Source organism: Balearica regulorum, chromosome 13 (assembly GCF_011004875.1).
Source record: "Balearica regulorum gibbericeps isolate bBalReg1 chromosome 13, bBalReg1.pri, whole genome shotgun sequence".
NCBI lineage: Eukaryota > Metazoa > Chordata > Aves > Gruiformes > Gruidae > Balearica > Balearica regulorum.
Genome location: NC_046196.1, coordinates 7,276,302 through 7,299,708, shown reverse-complemented (window position 1 = coordinate 7,299,708; position 23,407 = coordinate 7,276,302). Strand labels below are relative to the sequence as shown.

The 23,407-nt window shown below is 38.5% G+C and overlaps 1 protein-coding gene across 2 annotated transcripts in view; it reads left to right on the top strand.

Moving 5' to 3' along the window:
- Positions 1-20,849, top strand: part of VAT1L (vesicle amine transport 1 like) — a 61,426-nt gene extending 40,577 nt beyond the window's left edge. Inside the window, exons 8-9 of one of the 2 annotated variants that reach the window (XM_075765471.1) lie at positions 15,650-15,733; positions 17,797-20,849. In XM_075765471.1, coding sequence (XP_075621586.1) covers positions 15,650-15,733; positions 17,797-17,895 — 183 coding nt within the window. In that variant the 3' untranslated portion in view covers positions 17,896-20,849. Of the gene's footprint in view, positions 1-4,403; positions 4,530-15,649; positions 15,734-17,796 lie in introns of those variants that run through there. The other variant, XM_075765472.1, reaches the window with a different exon arrangement.
- The last annotated feature ends 2,558 nt before the right edge of the window (positions 20,850-23,407 follow it).

The window sequence follows — 23,407 nt, the reverse complement described above, 5'->3', positions numbered from 1 at the left end:
AAACTTCTTGTAGACTAAATCAATTTTTATAGCAATCATATCAGTACAATACTTATATGGAGTTAAGATCTGTAATATATGCTTAGAATGAGACATTTTTTAACAGTGCCAGGAGAAATATTAAGTAATAAAGCAAATAGGACTGCGAAATATATTGTAAAACCGTCAACTAGCAAGCAAGATAAATTCAAATACCTTTCATCTTACCTAGATAAACGATTTCAATCTTACTGTAAACTGATGTAGCTCAAACTGAGGATAAGCATCAAGCATACTCTCTAGCATTACAGCTGTATTACGGTTTAATATATTGGTGGATTTGGGCTTTGTTTAAGTATAATTTTAATGAAGTTAGAGTGGCACCCAATGGTAGGATCTGACTTAGCTTTTCAAATAATCAAAAAATATGATCATGACTTATGAATAATTAGATTTGCAATCCTCATGGTACTACTTTCTGAAACAAAACAAATTATACAAAAAATCAGAGGAGCAATATTTTCTCATTTGGATCTTTTGAGACTTTTGAGGTTTACTTTGAGTTTCAAAAATTTACATAATTGGTTTACTGATTAGGGATGAATTTTATTGGAAAGCATCCATTGTCACAAAAGAACATGGAGATTTCTTTCAAAGTCACAATATTAACTCTTTTACAATTACAAATTGCTCTTGTAATCTGATCCTGGTAGGTGGATTTGTATGTAAAACTTCTCAGACTCTGGAAATTACAATGTCAAGGCTTTTTAATGATTACATCTTTACTATCTGGAAGACTGAATGTTTACTGTATTTTGTAACCAGTAAGAGTAAGAACAAGCTTGAAAGACAAATGAGATGGGAGTAATATAGGTCATTAGTATGGAGTGCTAGTCAAATAATATAAGAGGGAAAAAAAAAATCTTCCTTTTGGAAAGTTTTCTATAATTTTGCAGCTTCTTAAAGCAAATCCTCTCTAGTGAGGTATGCATAAAGAAATACCTCCTTTCTATAAAATAAACTATTTTGTTGCCAATAAACAGAAACTTGAATAAACAGGTACTGATAAATGCTTGGGAAAGAGCAAGAAAGTAATCACATGTGGGTTTTTGGTTTTGTCATATCCAGAAGGTAGCTGGAAGGGCTTTTGATCTAAAACTACAACTGTAAAAAAGAATAACTGTTTTTTCACCATAGCAGAAAAAAGTGGTAGTGCAAATAATCTTTTGCAGAGGCATACAAACCCAAGTGGTGTGTGTTGGTTGGCATCCTGGAATGAGGCAGAGTGACCAATACTGATAGACATTTAACTCCTGTGTGTTGTCTTTATTCATGCCTCAAACTTTGATGTAACTGGGTGAGCTCAGGTTGCGTTATCCCTAATTTGATTGCATTTGGAGGCTATGAAGAGTCACATGAGGTCAGAACAGGGTTTCATCTACACCACTAGCCCACTTCTAATGTGACAAGGACTGCTGGTTAGAGAGACAACAAAAGAAACAGCATATAGAACAGGCACTTTGAGCTTTCTGGAATAATTTTCTTATATTATTTGACTGTGGACACTAAAAATTGTAATAGCCTGTATACTAAAGCTGTGTATGGTTCAAAGGGCCACCTGACTGATTCACTAGCACATAGCAGTATTCCTATGGACTACATAAATAGTGTGTGATGTTGACAAAGAAACCAAGGCATGTAACTCAAAGGTTTTGCACACAGCCATACAGTGAAGCAGTGTTAAATCCACAGATAATATCCACGGGTGCTGTCACTGTGAAGGTTTAACACTGCCATCAAAGTAAAGTCAGCTGTGCTGGGGAACCTTGGGAATCGGGGCCCCACAGTCCCAAGCATTGCTCAAATGAAGCAGAGTCCCTGCAGAAAAGAGCCTACTCTTTGATATTTCATTTATATTCGAGTGTAACTGCATACATGTACAAAAACATGGTAGAATTAGTATTGATTTTTGATAAATGCATGTTCAAGAACCACCTAATATTTTGCAAGCTGGTTTGTTAGGTCCCCCCATGCCCTAGGTGGCAATGTTTGTGCCTGTTTGCCCAGAGCCAGAATTAAGACATGGATTGAAGCTAGTTAGCTCAGAGGCAATTCAGAATCTGGTGTCAAAGAAAAGATTCTTCTGTCTTTAAGTAGTGTCCTGCAAGTGTCTAGACAGTCTGTATGAAAAGCTGTGGTTCTGGAGGTATTTCAGACTCAGAGCTCTCGTATGGCTGTGAAACAACATAGTTCAGAAAGGCTGGCTGATCTTTCACTTGTTTGTGAAGAGGGATCTCTTGTTTGCCAGATTCCTGCAGAGAAGGAACCAGACAGGATTGCTGCTGCAAGGCTATGCAGAGGAGATCAGCAGCATTCACCATCTACAGTCTAGGCATTATAATTACAAAGGCAACAATACCATGCTACGCAAAGCAGTATACTTATAATTAAGTCTGCACGTTGTGAGGGTGGAGGAGGGGGAGACACTCTAGAGCATGCTTATGTGAAAGAGAACAAACGATACATACTTGTGGGTTGGTGCAGTTTTTCTCCAAACGTTTTTTCCAAAGAAATCACAAGGCAACATTGCTGAGGCAAGAGTTTAAAAACTGATGTAATGGAGCTTGATAGTCAATAACAACATAAAATGTCCTTTTTTTAATTGCATAGTGATGAATGTAATAAACTTTATTTTCTGCCATAAATTGTTATAACAGATTGTGATAGAATACAGGAATACACTGAACTGAACATTATATATGAATTCAATTTAGGCAAGAGACTGCTGCATCTTAACCTGGGAGCCTGTTTCTTTTGCCTGCAACTGCCAAAACTCCTTTGCAGCCAAAAGAATTTTCCCCAGTGCAGCTGCTGCAGTGTTGCTTCTAATTTTCCACTGCTGTGCACCAAACCAGACTCACCAGAGTGGAATCTGAACCACTACTCTTCTGAATACCCCAAGGTTCAGGAATGTCTGGGGCATCCCTGGGTACACAGTTGGCTGCAACTTACTGTAAGATGCATCACTGCTCAGAATGGAGAGAGGTACCATAAAGGTGACCGGTTCTGAGCTCCTCTACTTGTGGCTTTGATGTGCTTAAAGCCATCATCCTAGTATAAATTAGGACCATGCTATCATAATTTCGACTGGCAATCCCAAAGATTCAGGCGGTAGCTGGGAGTCAGTGGCTCACAGGGATATAGTGGCAACCAGAAGCGTGATGTAGGAGCTCTCCCCCTTTGGTTAGTGGATTTGAGGAACTTTTTAACTTTATCACAAAAGTTCTATATCCCTTCTACACAATGCTGTGCTCGTCTTCAGACTGGTTATTCTCAGCATAGAGTCAGTATGATCGTATTGTGCTATTGACTAGACCAACTGCTGCAGAACATTTGGGTCCGAGAGTTCTGGCTTTATTCTGCTCTAAAAGACATTCCAGCACAGGATCCTTAAAGCTTCATCCTGATTCCCAAGATGTGGCTTTTCTGCTCGAGGGTGTTCCAGGGATTTCTTCACCAAATCTCTACCCTTCAGAAGCAACCCTTGACTTTGAAAGTAATAAGGTAATTATTTATTTCCCATATTAATGCAGAAAAAAATCCCTTTTTCTTCAAGCCTATGTTAATAACAAGTGATAATGAGAAGAGCTGTGCTGTGACAGTTTAAATCAAAAATAGCTTTCGTTCTCACTCTGTGCAGGTTTTTCTGAGATAATACACATAGTCTCATAGAGATGTTCTTTCTGTAGCACTTTGCTTGCAACCAAAATGCTGGGTTTTAACCTGAGCCGTCCTAACTTGCTGAATTCTTTGTGTTGATGGATCAAATTTCAGTGTCTTTTCTTTTACCATGTAGGAAAGCTCCCACCAAATTGATAAGCTAGGCACTGCTGTTTAGTACTTGTAAATATTTAATGTGATGTTGGTTCTGCCTCTTTTCTGCTTTATCCCTGTTGACTCCGTAAGTAAAAGCTGGCAAGGTTTGGCTCGGTTATTCTGTAATTACAAAGCTTTAAATCTCTTTTTCTTTGAATTTTACCGAGGCAAACAAGTACTCATTGACGTCAGCAGGAGCTTATAGGAATAAGGAAAGAGTGAAAACAGCACAGTTCTGCAGCTGTAGCTCTCCATCTAAAAGATGTATAACTTAATAGATATCTTCAGTAGCCAAGGGAGAACTCGGAGTCAGAATTTGCCTGTAGCGTCAGTTTTTATTCCTTTGACATTTTTCTCATCTTGGGTCTGGTTTTAGTCTTGCTGCCATGGCAACATACAGTGAGGCTAAAAGGTATTCTAGAGAAAAGGTCCCTCCTTGCTGACAGGCAGCAGAAGGGAATAGGGGCCAGAGCTGCTGTTTGCAGCCCTGAATAGCAATGGAGGAATGAAAAGGATTTTAAAAGTACTTTCTATTTGCATGTATGCAGGCAAAACCATTGGTGCAAAAGTTCAGCATAACAAAGCAGAAACAGGTGAATTGGATAAAATTCTTTTTGATTTCAGATGGATACCAGCAGGATGACATCTTAGCTTCATAGCAAGGAAATAGACTCCATGGCCCAAGTTACTTTCCTAGTCCTGTGTCTAAAATACTCTAATCAGCTCAAAATCACTGCTAGTGATACTAACTTTTTAACGCTTTAGCAGTTGATTTTGATAGTATCCATGTTTTCCCCATGCACTTTTTTTTTTTCAGTAGGTGTTTATGAAATTTGGGTCCCAGATACCCTAAGTGTGATGTGTCTTCTTGCTCAGTGCTTGATTTCTGCATGTTAAGAGCTGGCTGTATTCACCGTGGGCAGGAATAGAGACTATTCAAAATCATGTAAATATTATGCGGCTTTTTCATCTATCTTGCAAGATGCTGCATACCCTCAGCCTTCAGGAGAAGAAAGAGAGTTTCAGAGGTCTCTTTAGAATTAATAGTGTAGGTAAGAAAGGAGAATCAGCCTGGGAAAGAGAGGATAGATAATCCAGGCCAATTGCAGATGTGTGTTTGCCAGCTTCCCATATACCCAGGTGCCGTGCAAACACTTAATTGGAGGATTTTTGTCACAGCAGTTAGGTCAATTAAATACTAGACACAATTTTCTGCTAGCTATCCTGCTACACAGTGCAAGGAGAATATTCCCATCAAGAATGCAGATCATTCCCATGGAAGAGTGCTGTGGTCAATACAGGTTATTCCATTCACTCCCAAGGGAAATGATCCCTACCAGAAAAAGGATGGTTTTGTCCAAATAACTGCATCTGTGATAGGGTAATTTTCAGTAATCACACCCAGGCAAACAGCTTTTCTACCAAAACTTGTACAAAAGACTTAGCCTGAGAAAGGAAAATTTTGCAAACTCATTTAAAAAAAAAAAAAAAACCACAAAAAACCAAAACCAAAAAATAAACCAACAAAGCTTTAAAAAAAACCTGCATGTTTTCCGATGAAATATTACTCCACTAAATCATGTTGCATAAACATGGGAGAGACACTTCGAGATCATTGAGGAAGAAGAAATATGCCAGTCAAACAATAGGACTAAATTCTGACAGATGTCGCATTTGAGAGCAGGAGAACACAGTGCAAAGGAGCCCAGTGACTGCTCTCCATGCGTATGTCACAGGATAGCTAGGGAGCCCGTGTCCTGTCCCTTCTGTTAGCCTAAGCCATGCTAACAGGGCTGTGGCAAACGTAGCCTAAAAGGGAGATGTGGTTTTGTTCTATACTTCCCGTATTCTGGCAGAATCTCCCTGGTGTACTATGCCAGTTCACTTCCCTCAGAGCTGCCAGCAAGCTACAAAATTGTTGCCCTTGGGTTTCTTGAGTTTCCACCCTTCCACAGACCAAACCTAAACAGACATAATTCAGAAGACAGAGACTACATGATTTTTCTTCGTATGGAGTGCTGTGTTCAGTTTTAAAAGCCATATATGCCAATGACATGAAAGAAGACTCTTCTGGTCTGAGAAGAGCATCTGCAATTATGATGCAGCTTACAATTCATATTAAAGACAACATAGCTTTGTAATAGACCACAGCAGTGACTCTGATAATAAAAATCATGTTGCCTTATGGCACTAATGAAAGCTAGAGTACTAAAGCTTTGTTTATGCAGTATCTCAGCTAGACTATGCATCTCTTTCTTTATTACTGCATACAAATGATGCTTGAATAAATATTATTGATATTGGTGTTTGTAATTCTAACGGAGATAGCTCTGGGCTCATTGAAATAGTGTCTGTTAGGAACAGCAACAGAACAAAACCAGCCCTAGAATGAGAAATGGGCAAGTTTTTAATTCCGATTATTCTTTCATAAAGCTGAACAAGATTTGCATCATTACCTGTGACACTTGGGTTGCCAAAGTAACCTTGACTAGCCAGCTGATGTTTGCATACCACATGACACTATCACCATGGAGATCGTATCCATGTGATTTTGCAGACATGATGCAGTTGCAGGCTTCTCAGACACACAACAGTGAGAAGAGAGGAATTAATTATTGGTAAGGAACGCTCTTGCAAACAGGTCCTCTCTCTGGCAGAGATAGCCTGCACGGAAGTACTGCAGAAGCTAAACTTACAGTTTTAGCTGCACATAGAGGACTAACCTGTGTGAAAACCATGTTTGAAGGATAATACTCATTTACAGAACATGTGCTCAAGTAATTGAAGCCTGTTGAACGCTACTAGTATTTCTTTACCAAATGAGACACTTACCCTCTCTCAGTACCTGCTCTTCTCATTCACATGCAACCCAGTGATGTCAGGGAAGTTACACCAGTGGAACAGGCAGGGAAATTTGTTCATATACACAGAATATTCCAAATTCTCTTCAAAAAGTAGCTGTCATGCTGTGCGATTTCCTTTCTAACATCTACTGAACCTCACAGTAACACTAAGAAGTAGATTTGGGACCTGTTCTGCACAGCAATACCAAACCAAAGACCGTGCTGAATGTTAGATCCCATGAGATAATATAATATTCCATTGTCTTTTCTAACCTATTTCTGAACCAAGGCTTCTAACTTTAAGTTCTAGCACATGCCTGTATGTTTAGACAATTATCTATATCACTAATTTCTGCATTTATTGTATTTGGCCTGTACATTACTGCTATTTCTTTCTCTCCTGAACTTGAAAGTTCTTTTAGTGACAGTACAATTAAAACAAACAGCTGACTCAAACTGACCAAAGGGATGGTCTATCCTGTATGACGTCACACTCAGTATATAAACTGGGGGCGAGTTGGCCAAAGCACAGTCACTGCTCAGGGATGGGATGGGCATCGGCCATTGGGTCGTGAGCAGTTGCACTGTGGATCACTCATTTCGTACATTCTTTTTTCCCCCCTCTTCCTTTGCTGTCCTTTTAAACCACTTTCATCTCATCCTACAAGGTTTGTGGGTTGTTTTTTTTCTTTCCCCCTTTCCTGATTCTCCCTCCATCGCACCAGGGCAGGGTGGGGGCTGAGCAGCTGAGTGGTGCTTAGTTGCCAGCTGGGGTTAAAACCACAACAGAGGGGTGTAGTGATATTGCCATTTGGGGGATTACTGTAAAGAATCACTGAAGCACCAGCTTTGCAGATGTCTTTGTTAGACTCTCTTACGTGTAAATGTAGCACAGGAAAAATCATGTGGATGCTTAAAATAATACTGGCTAAAAGTGCTCACAGGAGGTGACGTGGGCAGAAGATACTCAGCTTGGTGGCCAGATGCAGAGAGTAAGTGTTGCTACTTACATCTTTGCTTTTAGTCTGAAGAGTCAGCTGAATGATTAAAGAGGGAAGGGCCATAGCTGGAAAAGTAAGACTTTGGGGTGATTGTTGCGGTGCAGGTTACAATGGATGAGGAGATTATTTCATGGCTAGAGGGGAACAGTCTTGACATGCTGGAAGGCTTGGACATTTTCAATGTGTAAACAGAGGACAAAAGGTGATTCTTTGAGATGTTGTGTGAAAATAAACAGCAATATTGAACCCAAAGGTGTGGAACTAATGAGAGGGAAAAATTACGGTTGTAGATCATAAACTAAATGGATGCTGTGTTCCACCATGCCCATCTGGAGGTGACATTCCCTTTTTGACAACACATGATGATACACCGTTAGAACAATTGGTTTGACAGATTACAGTGAGATAATGGAACCAATTTCACTTCTGGCTTGGAATAAATCTGCAACCTTGGCATGAGATCCTTTAGCATTTCATACTACAGCCTAATTTGCCAAAAAGGGGAATGAAGGATTCTTTTATTGTAAGCAGAAATTCTTTAAAATAGTGGGGAAACCCACTATCACCAAAGGGGCCCAAGAAAAGGAAGTACGCAGTCCTGTGCCACCATCCAGTAAACCTGCCTTAGCTGAGAGTGAGGGGGTAAAGAAGTCATCTGCAAAATGAAACTGTAATGTGTGCAAACTGCATTCAGCTTCATGGAGTTAAAAGAATATCCACTCTTCTATTGCACCAATGTCTTTCAATTTTTTTTTTTTTCTGAAGTAAATGTATAACTTTACTAAAAAAAATAATATTCATTATATTACTGAGTTGCACAGCTTCATGTAAGATGATGAAAGCATTATGTTTTGACATTTCCACTAGGAAGTTTTTCCATGGCATGTTGCCTTCATTGTTTCTCTCTACCAAACATCCATATTACTTACACAGGCCTAAAGCCCCCAATGTGTTTTATTGGCATAGCAAGTGGTTTAGTGTTCCAACTTCACAGTCTCTCATATTTTACTCCTGAGATTGGTTCCTTATAAGAGCCAAATACAGAAATGTATCATTATGTTTAAAATAATACCCAAAGGCTTGAAAATAGCATCCATTTCTTAGGCGGGCTGCATTTCTCTTTCACACTGTGAAATGGTGCAACAGATAACTAGTAATACATTTTCCATTTAACTTTTCCTATATTTATAAAGCAGTAGACTGTTTTTGCTGTATTCTAACAACAAAATGAAGTTCTAGAGGCAACTGAATGCCAGGAAGCATATCTGAATACCTCAGTAAAGATTACTGTTGGCTCTTGATTTCAAATGCAGAAGAGCCAACAAATTAGGTTGAAGTAAAATGGGTAAATAAGGGGAGGCTTGACTATAGCAATACAGATTTGGCGCATAGTTGTCTGTTTCAGGCACATATTATTTATAAAGGGTCAGACTTACATCCAGGAAAACATCTCTATTCAGGAACTTTCCAAAGTAATCGCAGTCTCAGTGCAGTTTTCAAGCTTATTCTGCAATGGGGGTCCAAGGTTAAATCATAAGGTATCTTCTGTAAGGCACTGCACTCCTCACTTCATCTCACTTCAGTTGCAGGCTTCAGCAAATTGAAGGATCAGTGCCATGACTAGCAGGACATAGGAGTGGAGACCTGAAATCAATGACTTAAGAGGAAAAGCCAGACAAGAAATCTGCCCCAGTTACTAATTTCACCTGAGGAAAACATAGTGCTAAAAACAAACATGAAAAATCCAAAGAGAACATAGGGAAAAAACCTAGTACTAAGGCAGGTGTACAAGATGAATTTTGGGGAAAAAAGTCTGCAGCCAGTTTAAAATGGACTGGTTTTACACAGTGCCATCAAAAGCTACAGAAAAACAATGTAATCAGAAGCTAGCTGCACATATCCAAATGTAATGTCATAATCTGCTAGCATATTATGTTAGTAGCTCTGTTTGGAATACACCTTGTTTTTCATTATTTTAGATTTGCAGAAGCTATTTGAGTAAAAAAAAAAAAAGTGTTTTGGCTGCTATTTTTAATTTTAGTGTGAAGATCTTTTTTCCAGTCTGAGTAGGTACAGGTAATAACATGCTTAGTGGTGTGCTTTTTAATATATATTTCTCACATAGAAAAGTATTGCAAATTAGTCAGGAGGGCTGACAGAGCACTTCATTAAACTTATGTAAGTAATTTGTGGATATAATGTGATTCCTAAAAATCTTCTTAGTTGCAGTGTTAGTACTTTACTATTAGTATTCTGCTATTATTAGTACTTTATTGGTTTAGAAATGCTAGTAAGAAACCAAAATAATTATTTTCTCTTTTTTTATGCAACTTTGTACTTCATTTTAAATCAGAATTGCTGTCAGCTCACTAATGACAGAATGACTGCAATAAAATCATACCATGTGCCCAGTGCACATGCTGGTGGTGTTTTCAGTAGAGGAAAATAATTTATGGCTGTTATTATATTCTCTTTCCGTGCTTTTAGTGAAATAAAAACTTTGCAAATCATGTGGTCTGCCATGAAGAATTAGCTAAAGAAAAATGGAAATATGTCTTTGCTACAAGGAAGAGAAAATATTTTGTATTTATAATACCATGCTATTTCTCTTCAGCAATATCTAGAGCTAATGCAACACTACTCAATTAGCTATTTTGTTAAACTAAGACTATATAGGCATCTCTGAACTACAGCCTAGTTGAAAACATTCTCTTTGCTGCAGTGACAATTTTTTTACAAAAAGATACCATCTTAAAATTTCACAGAGAAACTTTAAAAATTATTTAATTTTTGTGTCTTCTTTTTTGGCTTATTTTGGTTATAGGTAGCCTCAAGACCTAAGTATCAATAATTTCAAGGTACATAATCAATCTTTCTAAAATTATATCAAATTGCCCAAATCCAATAGAATCAGCAACACTGAATGAATCCATTGGAAAGATAGCTTTTAAAAATCCCACAAAGTAAAGACCAGACTAATCTTTTCCCCATCACAAAGCACAGAAATAAATGCTCACCCAAAACACACAAACAGAATACCCCAAAATACATACACCTGTCTAGTCAAAACATTGTCCTGAGGTGTGCTCAGATTTTCTTGTGGATTTCTTTGTGTTGCTCTTGTATGAACTGGACAGGATTATAACATTCAATAATTTTATTTTTTCAGTCAGTGAAGGAAGGTTGAGCAGAATGTTGCATGCCATTACCCTGACTGTGGCATCGTTTCTGAATCTGCAAACAACTATTGGCACAGACAGTTATTATCAAAGTTCTCATTGGGAGGAACAAGTATTGAGCTTTCTCAGTCCTGGTTTTAAAAATCTGTTAGACCCACATGGAATTCCAGACTTATCCATCATTTGAATTTCCAGAATCCTATTCTTTACTGTATATCATTACCTGCATTGACTTTGAAAGCCTGTAGACCTCAGATGTTGAAAATAGGAAGGTAAGGCAGATATTTGTCCCTTCAATTTAGAACCCAGTGTGCCTGGTCACCTTGCTTTTTCTTTGTTTTTCTGTTTTAGTTTGTATGCAGACTTTTAAAAATACTAACTTATAAAAATTGTTAGAGGGAGGCCTTGTTGTTACAGCTTGTTTTTGAAGACAGAGAAAATCTAGTCTGGTAGGAGATGAAAGTATTAAACAATATGCTGAAAATTACCATTGTCAGTTAAGGTAAGTGCCTCGGCTTGATTTTGAAAAGATTTGAGACTGGAGAAGATGAGCCTATTTGAAGCAGAATAAGATTTTTTTTTTAGAGAGGACACAATATCCAAAGTTCTTGATACTTTTGAGGAGTTCCCTCAAAGTGGTAGCAGACTTAGTACTGCTGTCAAACTTTACACTTCCCGAAAAGACAGCTGTCTCTTTTAGAGCATTCTCTGACTGGTAATGCAAGGGCATTTCTGCCCTTACTCTCCTACCAAGGTCTATTGCAGTAATTGTTGCTGTTCGCGGTATGAAACACGATACAGATGAACAGAAATGGCTCTGATTCAAGAGAAGCTCTGAGATCCCTCCCATAACATCCCCTCAGGAAAATATACTTGAACAGGGTTTTTCACAGCAGGCCTTCTTTGCCAGCTTTGTGATTTTTTTTTTTTGTCCTGTGTTTGTATCGAGCCTTCTTTGAAGAATTCTGTTGGTAGCATAACACCTTTTTAAATGTGCAAGTGTGTGTTAATAGATTAAAATTTTCTAAGAAATGTTAAAGCTGCTAATCTTTGCCTATAACGCTAACACAATGCAATGGTTCTGTCTGGTCCCAGTTAAGCTCTCTGTATTTTATATTCCTTGCCTCTCTGCTTGGGTCCGGCAGAATAATATGAGGAAGGAGCTTGTAGAAGGCTCAGAAAATCTGCAGCACTTGGGGAGTTATGATAGGAAATGAGAATTTGACTGTTTCTCACAGGGCACAAGTTGTAAGCATGACTTGTAAAGGACCTTGAGGTACATTGGTTTTGTCTTTCTAGACTGTGTTCTTTGTTTTATAGATGACCTCATTATTGCATAGGTCATCTTAATTTCCAGATTCACTGTCATTGCTGAAAAACACTTGAATGAGGATATGTGATAACATATCCACGACTGTACCATTTGTAGAGCTGAAAGGGATGGGAGAAATATACTTGTTCAAAATCGTTTCTCCAATTATAAAAGCATATTCCCTAAAGCAAATGCAAATTGTTTCAAACTGAGTTAGAAAGGTCCTTTTCCTGTGTTTGTTATCATTTTCCACTAGACTGAACAGATAGGGGAAGATGATTCCACTCTAGAGTATGCTTAAAAACAGTACGTCAAACTAAAATATGAATTAATGCAAGTGTCCTTGAGGGAAAAGGCAAACTTGCGATTCCTTTTGTTTGTCCTCCGCTATTAATCATTTTCCTCCACTGCTGCCTAGGAGTGCCTGTGTTGGATTCATCAGGCAGTGCATAGCTGTGCAGCATTCTGGCTCGCTCTTGTTTTCCAGTAACTGGTTGCCAACTTTCCTTGCATAAATAACATAGAAAGTGGAAGCATTTTCCAGTTGTCCAGTAATGTGTAAAAAGTAGTTCTGATTCCAATGCAGAGCTCTGAGATACATATTGTGTCAATTTTGGGGCTCTCAAGGCTAAAATCTGTAGTTCAGCATTAGTTTAAACACAGACGCTCTAAGGGCTGAGGTATACTGAAAGCAAACAAAGGCCAACAGAATTTTTGTCCTTTATTCCAGTGGAAATTCTTTATATTAGTAAACATTCCTTTGCACTATTTCCAATCCAAAAGCCCTCTGCTGACAATACTGCACCAGAAGAAATTCAATTAACTTGTCCATATAAACAAAAGTATGTTGGATCCATTTACTTGGATTTGAGCTGACAAATGCAAATAGTAACCAATACAGAACAATTGATGAAAAGTAATGTAGGGACCCAGTTCTGTAAGAAGAGGGAAGCCCTTCTGATCCTTGCTACTGGAAGGGATATTTATTTTGAATCAAACATCAACCACTTCAGAGAACCTCCAGCAAATTCCAGGATTTCCACATGCCTCGCTGTACTACCAGTTAAGCCTGGGTCTGATTTTAACCAAGTGCAGAGTGATTCACGGTCTTCATTGGTGACGTGCAAACACTCAGGCACAGACCTAGCAGAAGCTCCATACACGCTCTACAACAGGCAGACTACACGCAGCACTTAAATGTTCACATGAAGAAGTAAATGCTTTTATATAGTCTGCGTAGAACAACTTAAGCCTTAACCATAATTGCATAGCAAAGAAGGTTTTTAATGCTCTCTGCCCTCTGTAGCATAGGAGGGAATGGTTTTAATATTCAGGCACCTTGGGAAACAAGTAGTTGCACTCTTGGTTGAATAAGTGGACTGTTAGCAGCCATAAACATAAAACTTACTCATTTATAAAATAGCTCATGGTCTCTTAACTCAGACATAGAGTACTGAATGACATTGCACTAGTACAGAATTTGACTAACTAGGTAGGTAAGTTGCAAGTAACACTAAAGTATACAGATGTTGTATCAGCTCTTCAAACTTTTCAAAATTTTTCTATATTTTAATAGCTCCATCTGGATTCCATAGCCATATTATTGTTACAAGTTTTATTGTGCCCTTTGCCTCTGCAAGCTACTTAGAAGTGTCCTGGAAACAACTCCTCAACCTTTCTCCAGAGTCTTAAATTTGATACCGTGCACGTGAAAAATGCAGGGAAAGCACATTTTCTCCAATTTGCCTTGCTAAATATGATATGGTACAAATTAAAATAAATGTTGCATACCCTGCTTTCCACATGATGTTCTGTTAATAAATTTCAATGGACAGGCAAGTGTGTTTGCTGATTTCTCCAATTCTGTCACATCTATGTTGGTTATTTATGCTGTGCTATAGACTCCTAAAAGCTTGATTTGGCTAATAAGAGCCATAAAAAAATAATACAGCTGCTGCTTCTTCAGGGTCTTTGTTGGGTATTTTAAAGGAATATTGTCCATAGTGCAGAGCAAGTCTTCTGGGATAGTTAGGTATTGTTTATGCTGAAAGGTAACTTCGTAAAAGTGACTGTCAACCTGCTCTCCAGTGGGATTCATAAGATTGTGTTTTCCAAGGTTAATTTACAATTATGCCCTAAGTTAGAAAGTCACTGTGTTTTGCAGTACAATTTTTCTTTTGTTCTAACAGATTGGTTTTTTAAGTCTGGTGTTTACTAATTGAGGGAACCACTTGGCAAAATTAAGGTTGTAATATTGAGTTCACTGCAGTCAGCTTTCAAAATAAGGCTGACAGATGGTAAAGACATTTTGTGCCCAGCATCCATTAAATTTAATTGGAAGTTGAAAGCTGTATTTGCTTAGTATCTTTAAAAATCTCATACCTCCTCCTGTATTAGACATTAAGTAATTATCTTAGGTGCCTGGACCCCAATTCAGGCTTTTAAATGTATTGTGGGACCCACCTGTTCCCAAGTTAGCAGCATATTGTTTGAAGCTTCTATGCCATTATTCTTAAAATATTCAATAAAACTATGTCACAGATGGTAGATCCTATTAACATAAAACTCCTCCTTGTCTCAATATATCCTGTTATGCCGGCAAAAAATAGTGTGATGAGGATATGAAACAGCCTTTATGTGTACATTTTGAGTTCCTGAAGTTTCCCACCGTGAAAGTGAGGCAACTCTTGACATCTTCCAGTTTTCAGTGATTTAATAGTGGTCTGCATGCTGCACATTGAAATTTCAGTGCAACACACACAGAATTTCAGTTCATCAACGCTGAGCTCTCATGAGCTTCATACATCAAAATAAACTCCTCTCCAGTGCACTAGTAAGAAGAGGTTTTTGTTCCCTTCTCACACGTGCTAATTGCAGCCAGCTGCTAAATGTCTGGTCTTAGTGGTATCTGTAGGACACTACTTATTTAAAATTAAAAAAGAAAAGTGGAAAAAAGAGAGACATGCTTATGCAGTGAGAACCACAGTATTGCAATAATCATAGTCACTGCCTGGATGTGGCATACACTCTACAGGAATGCAAAAGAAATTAACTGAAAAATATCACAGATCAATTAGAAAAACTTTCAGTGAAAGTAGGGTTTCTCAATAAATATTCTGCAAGGAGAAAATCTAATGAACAACCCGTAAGGATTAACTCCCTGAGCCTGTATTGCTCTCTGCACCTCAGCTAACCATTACTTTGTACTACATTAACATTATATATGTATTATGCTATTCAGAAACTGTCATCAAGACTCACATCCTGTTTAGGCGGACACAGTGCAAAAATTAGGCCTTCCAAATTCACTAAAAAATGTTTATTAGTTTTGTTTCAAGCAGCTGTTTGAATTACCTTGCACATAGCATGCCTTAAACATATTGCTGGTTTTGGAAGGAAGGAATTCAGGCTTCTCTTAATGTGTGCCTGAAAATTATCAATAGGTTATCTTTCTTACAGGTGAAGGAGGCCATGCAGAGAATCCATGACCGAGGAAATATAGGAAAACTAATTCTGGATGTGGAGAAAGCACCCACTCCCCTGGTGAGTGCAAAGCACTACTTACATGATGTACAGTTGCATAAGTTAAAGCATGGTAGTGACTTTTGGAGACGTGTCCCTTACGATTTTTTTAACGCTGGTTTCTTCTAAGTCCATAGCATCTAAATACAACTAATAATCATAATTTATGTAGTTAACCCAAAGTGAAATATAATTGTTATTCCTAGAGTGCCAGCAATTACTTTTCTATACTGAATGGCTATCTGTGTCTGCAAGTCTTAGATCTGGTTAAAACTGCCACATTTATATTTCTGTCCGTGTGGTGGAAAACAAACATTGAACATAATACAAAATTCCTGTATTAATAAGTGGAGTGAACAGAAAAAGACACAGTCAATATTACTTTAGTGTACAAATGTAAAGTGCTTTCTGATTCCCATACAAAAGTCGGAGTATACCTTTGGTAGGAATTTCTTTTTCTATAGTAGCTGAAGCACTGTTTCTAAATACTTCCTTCTAGAAGTGTTCTGAAGGAAGATAGTTGTGATGGAGCTCTGGTCCACTGGATTTGGAGCACTTAACATGGTACTGAAACATTACAGAGAGCAGTAGTAAATTAAAGTCAGGCTCATGCCTAAAAGTTCACTGATGATGTAGGAAAGAGCAGTAAAGAAGATAATGAAAAACTGACTTCAAATCAATACTAATGTATGAAGTTTGCTTTCAGACCTGAGTTATCTCCTCTTTCAAAAGAACAGAAACGAACCTGGAATTACAGCTAAGCTCTAACTCGGACTTCCTCTAAAACTGCTGCCAAATCTCATACAAAATCACTGCAAGGAAAAGGAAGGCTTTTGAAACCTCAGATGTGGAAACTGGGCATTATTTTGTAGCTGAATTGCATCTTAAAACTGTAAACAAGATCCATAACACAACATTAATACACTTACTCCATCAGTTCTCATGATACTGTATATTCACAGTAGCGATTGGTTAGAAAGTGAGAACAAATTTGATACACTGTCACGAAAGGGTGTTCATTCAAAAATATTGGTAACTTCTGACCATTGGTTTTCTCCGTTAAAATCAAGTTGTATGATATTTTTATTTCCAGCAGAGGCTAGTAATCAAACAGGGAAGGTACAGCATCACTGCATTTCTCTTTAAAAAGTAAATGGGTCCCTTGCTTAGTTGGTTTTGAAATAGTTACCAGCTAATACAAGAATTTTCTTGTGTCCTGAGAGAGGTAATGTTGGTGGATAACAGAATTCAGTCTTACTAATCTATGCTGTTAAACACTACCACCTGTCCAGTAAACCAGACTCTTCTTGTGCCTCCAGAGACAAGTCAAACCAACAAGGTGAAGTACAAGAGACTCTTGCACCCTTACACAACTTGTAATAAATATTCCCATGTAAAAAACTACAATGTGCTCCCTAAATGCTATCCTGAACTACAAATTTCTGCAATTGCTTACTACCTGTACAGGCATCTTCAATAAAATATGGAAATGCAGTTTCTGCCCACTCTGTATGACCAAAGATTTGCACTCTGTCATGGGTATATTCTCCCAGCACCTACACATCCACTGCTGTATAAAGTTTCTCTTTCTTTTCTTTTTTTTTTTTTTTTTTAATATAAAACAGTTGCGCTCTGAGTTTTCATGACACTACACCTCATGTAGGACCAGACCCCACCATTAGCTGGCATTAAAGAATAGTGTTGCCTGTTTCTGGAAAGCAGATACAGAAGGAGTTGTAAACCAGAGGTCTCACACATTCTGTGAACTTCCTACCCAGTCGTATTTCCTATCCAAGAGCCTTAATATCAGCTTGCGACAAGTGCACAGTCCACTTATGGAACTGTCCTACAAAGCAGCTTTCTGTACATAATTCAGCTGTAAGCCACGAGGGAACAGCTTACAATTTTAGCTGGAAGTGGCATAGTGCCAACAGAAGTTTTGCACAGATTGAATATTTATTTTCATGTTGCAACGATGTCGTCTTTCATTTTTAAAGTCACTTTATCAAATGAATCAAACTGAAATCAGAATGAATAAAACAACGTGAAAAGTCTTCCGATTTCCTTCCTCTTTCATCTTACAGATGGCCAACGACAGCACAGAGACAAGTGAGGCTGGAGAAGAGGAAGAAGATCATGAAGGGGACAATGAGAATAAAGAGCGCATGCCATTCATCCAGTAACAGCCAGAGGTGGTGGAAGCAGAAAGGTTGATGGAGAAGGGAACAAGATTGGGAAATCTATTCTGTGCATCAGTGAACAAATGCTGTAGTACAGTGTGTGTTGTATTTGTCTGCAGTCAGCTGAGCTATGAGCTGTTGATCATTGTTGTTTTGAACTCAAGTGCCATTCTCATCCAGTGCAGTATTATGACATTCCTGTGTAATACCCTGTTTCTCTGTAGGAGTCCCATGGATTTTTCTGTTCCGGTTTAAAAGCCTTATTAACTTACTGTGTAATTTTAGATGGGCATCTTTCTCCTGCAAATTCCAATATTTTGCATAAGTTATTAGGGGGGTTTGGGCTTTTTTTGCAAGTTGGAAACAGTAACAAAAAAAATTCCCCACTTGCTGTCTGGAAAATTCTAGTAACTGGAGGGAGGATTTTAAGTTTGTGGATTTTCAGTGTTAAAATAATTTTCCTTTTATGAACCACAGATAAAAGTTGCAAAAAAGATGAGTTTTCATTTTCCTCAGTCATGCTTTATCATTTTATAAGCAATCCTATCTTGATTTTCAAAAATACCTCATTTAGAATTGTGGAATCTAAAATTGTGCAAGAAATCATTAATTGAGAGACTTTGATTAGTGTTGTATAATCACGTTAGTCATCAGCACCAGGAATTAAACACTTTGTTCAGAGCGCCAACTACAATGCTTTCCTGTTGATCTGAGCTATCACCCCATACATTACAGGCAAGGAAAAAGGTCCGTGAGCCACTCTTCGTAGACCCAGAACTTTAATTGCTTGTAGCAATTAGCGTTGTTATTGACAGATCAACATCTTCTGCTAAGGACACATTGACTCATCTGTGTCCAAAATCCAAACCAATTGTAAATCTCATTTTTAAATTGTATTGGTAAGGATCACTCATCAGTATGCGGAAAGAGATTTGTTGATGGAGTTTACTGCTCTGAAATCGCTAGTGTGTTGATCAACTGTCAAGCTGGAGCTGAACTCCTACAGAAGTTAACCCTGTTAAAAATGAGTTTTAGGCCTTAATCCCATCAGAAATTATGCACCGGGATAACTCTGTCTAGCTCTGTTCCATACGTACAGTTACATTTGTAATCATTTGCAGGATCAAGTATTCAAAGACCAGCTAGTCTTATCTACCTCCCACTAGTGGAAACTATATCTAAACATGACAAAAGTAAGTATTTTTTCCATGTCTTCATCTATCCAAGCAGCAGCCACTCAGGTCCTCAATTGTCTCATTAAAACAATTATTTTAAAATGACTGCAATCACCTACAGTAGAAATGCTAAAGGAATGTCAGAGACCTTGTATAATGACGTATATCTTTGGATTAATATATTTTTTCAAAAGAAAGTATTTCCACAGGCATGGCTAGTTGTTCGCCTAAATCTGCAAGTATCCTGTAGTGATAGAAGTTAAAAATTAATATAGAAAAGTGGAGAGGGAGGGCTGCTCAGGCTTTACTCAGCGGGAAAGGACTTGTGGGTCTGGATGACTTTTATGTGTGGTTTTAGAAGATTCTCTCTTGGGTTTTTTTTGTGTTTGTTTCATTTTGCTGCCTGAGTATTAATGTCCATCTCTTTACACTGTACTCATGAAATTGCTGTTCTAATACCAGATAATCGTGCAGAATGTTCATTCTGAAGGAGTTTCTTTTGGGTAAACAAATTCAAAAATAATGAGAAGAAATAACTGTGGAGAAAAATGCCAAAAAAGCTTTTGAAACATTAATTGAACCAGAACTTCAGTTTTCTTTAGATGTTGATACAGAACTTCACTATAGTTGATTTTCTTTTCAAGCTGGACTTGCCTGCACTTCCAGTGCTATATCAGGCCCAAATAGGGACTTTATCCACAGAAAAAATATGTATTCAGTGAGAGTTTTCCATGTATTGGGCTTGTCAATTGGGCTTTTAAGAAGGGCCATTAAGTTTTCACGACTCATAAGCTGACAATGGTAGGAAACATGCCCGATTTTGTTTTGCAGTTAGTGTAATGATGTTGTCCTGCAACAAACCTTAACATAACTAGGAATTTTGATTTGACGCCAAAGTGAGCAATATTGCTGGTGACCTTCGAGCTGGCAGTAAAGTGGCATTCTCAAGGCCTTAAATTAGTAGGGCAAGCAGAATAGCAAATCCGTTCTTCTGTTGTAAACCGCAGTATGGTTGGCTCTACAGTTAAATTACCCTTCAAGACAAAGAAAGATGGGTGATCTTGGTCATGGCCACAGACACCACAGGGACAACAATCAAATGAAGTGATTTTGGCTAGTTCTTTCTGCTTTTGTTAGCAAGGCAAAAATACTCTTCATGCTAATTCATACCAATTTTAGGGCCATTTTCTGATCAGCAGAGTATCAGGTAATTGCAGTGAGTACAAAGGAATACTTCCGAATCTACCTAAGTGCAACACAGATGAGTATTACTGTCAGCAAGCTAAACTCTACTCTGTGTTTTACTGGTATTAATATGGCATACGTGAAGGTTACTACTGAAATGAATTGAAATTTTTCAGGCATCTGTTCTGGAAGCAGGTTTGTGCTAGCAGAATTTGGCCCATAAGCCCTAAGTACCTTTAGAATACCACAAACAGTAGTATCGTGTCTGAAGTGGTTGAGGGCATGCTATACAAAATGAGGATTCAGAGACTTGTTAGTGACCAAGTCTTATTGTAGTAGAAATGAAGGTGCTTACTACTGACAGTGTTGTTTAAACAACTCTAAGACAATTGGTTAGTTTCTTCAAGTGAAACAAATTATTTCTCAATTTGCCTTAAAGGAACTGTGAAAGCTTCTCTTTAACTTAAGCCTGATTGATTGAAGTAAACTGAAACACTGTTTAATTGTATTTGTTGCTTTAGAGCTTTTGTTATATTGTGCCTACAAAGCAAATTATGTTTACATAAAAATATAAATAAAATATTGAGCATAGCATTATCCTTGACTTACATGTTTTATTCTAATATCTGAGGTCTTTTTTTCCATTTTGGTCACTGATATACAAATAAATTTGGGGGTTTTATGACAGAGTACATAGAGGTTATTAAAATGGCTGTGTTACTTTACAGAACATTAACAATTTAGATATAAAATGTTGAATGTGGCAGTCTAAGAAATTCAAAACATATAAGCACCGTTCATAAAGTGTTCAGGGAAGCGTATTGATATTGATAGAAACTAGTTTCCAGAATTTTAGCACTCAAATTGCACTGGGAGATGGATTGACACACAAGTTATCCTTAGAGAGACAGTTCCTTTCAAAAATGAATATAACCCAAGGGAATAGTCTTAAAATATGATCCAAACCAGCACCGCCAAATTAGCTAATAGAAAGCAGGAGGACATGATTGTATCTAAAATCCCACTCTCCCTGGGTCTTGGTCTCAACTCAGGGCTGCAAGGAGGCTTACACCTTTTCTTTCAAAGAACTGATTATGGTTACCAAACCTTGCAGGTCATCTCAGGTCCGTACTTGAGTACATGGTTTTAAAGGTCTCCCTGCGTGAAAGGAAGAAATGGTTCAATTAACCAGTTTAATATCTAAACAAAGAGAAATGTTAGCTTTGGTTCATTCCAGTCATGCAGGATATGTTCTAAAGCCTGTAGTGTCCCTGGAAAATCTCACTTCAGTAGTTAACTGCATCTCCTCTATAATCCAAAAGCTTATATGAACACTTGCTGATTGTGAAGAGGAGCAGAGTAAATTTCTGCCCTCTGTTTTCAAGTCTTAATAAGCAAATAATGATCAGTGCATCCCTAATCACAGGGTCAGGATAAGGCTGAAAGCAAATGGCCATTGCCTTTTGCAAACTCTCTGTGATTACTAATAAAGCTCTACCTTTTACCAGCTTTCCCACTGGGCCATCTATATTTGACTGTCACACAAGTTAACACACAGAGGCCACTACCAGGCGAGCAGGGATGCAGCAGGCTGCCTGTGTGGGGCATCTGGCCAGATAAAATGCAAAAATCATCCTAGGCTACTGAGCATCCCTGGGTCTCACCTCATCCTCCATTTTGTGCTTCCCCTCTCATTTTCTGTGGGCTTAGTGATTAATCCTGGTTGGGTTTTGTCAGAAAAGGTTCTTCTACTGTGGCCATGATTGCCAGCACACAACACCCTTGAAACCTCCAGCTCCTACAGAACCCTGCAGGAGTTCCTCCCCCTGGCAGCACCTAAGTCTCTTGGTGTGAGCTGGTGTTTTGTTTCACTGCAGAAAAAGCCAAAACAATTAACATGCTACAACTGCTATGTGCATCAAGGCATCTTTTTTCTAAAAGTAATTTGTAACATCTAGACAAACATCCTAATGTTCTCCTTTGAGAGAACAGGTTAGAGAATAAATGCAAATGTAGCTTTATCTCCTCAGTCTGAGCTGTCGTGCTGATTGATTGTGCTCGGTTGATCCTAACTAAGCCGTTCCTTTCATGCTTACCTGGCCTATCTCTGTCAGCTATCTCTGCAGCAAATGGCATGGTTTGCTGAACACTGCCTTGATCTTTGCTATTTCTAACAATGTGTTGGGCATCACCTGTATGCTGTGCGGAAACTGGAAGGTGGTGTGAGAACAGTGCAGATGAAGAGTTAGAGGATGAGTGTATGAAAAGAAATGAATCATGTATGTCTCTGCTCAAGAGTAACGAGTAGAATTTGCAGCATGTTACCTGTTGATTCGTTTGTATGCCTGAAAGGGAGGCTGTGGGGTGGTTTGTTACAGGTGTGGGGTTTCGTCACTGCCCAGGCTGTGGCACTGCTGTGTGGCAGCCTCTAAGGCTTTCTGGTCTTTTTCTGGTCTTTCTCTGTTTGTTACCACATCACTGGGAACCTGACTCGCTTCAGGAAAACCGTTCAGTACTGAGTTCAGTTTAGCTGCCGTCTCTCTGTATGAAGCCATGCATGTTTACCAGGCTGCAGAACAGCCCCACAACACAGACCTGGGATGTAAACGGGCCAGCTACACCATTGCTGCCTACCCTAGCCAGCCAGGCCTGCGCAAAGCTGAAAAAGGGAAGGTTCAAAAGATGCTGTTTATTGTACAAAGCGGTGCCTGACACTTGTGCTGCTGTTGCTGAAGTCAGTATTCTCTAACAGCCCCCTACCTCTCACCAGGTTTGACATGGGGGTCCCAGCCCTTCTCTGCAGGGTTTCTAGAGTCCCTGCAATATTCAATAATCATCGTTGTTCTCTGGTAGAGCTGCAGGAAAATTAATTTTTTACTTTCTGAAGAATACTGTGTCATGTCCGCTTTCATCCCCCACAGAGAGCGACAAACTCCTAGTGGACTTAACACAGGTGGATTAAACCTTCGCATATGGGAACCTTTCTTCTCTTCCATAGGCATTTTGGGGAAGATGAGAAAAAAGGGCCAGGAATAAGTATTGACAGCCTTCATAGTGATGGGTCTGTCTCTTAAAAACTGAAACGCCTGCCATCATATAAGATCAGCTTTCATTTAGAAAGGAGCAGTCTTTATAGTTGTTGTAAAAGCTTTAAA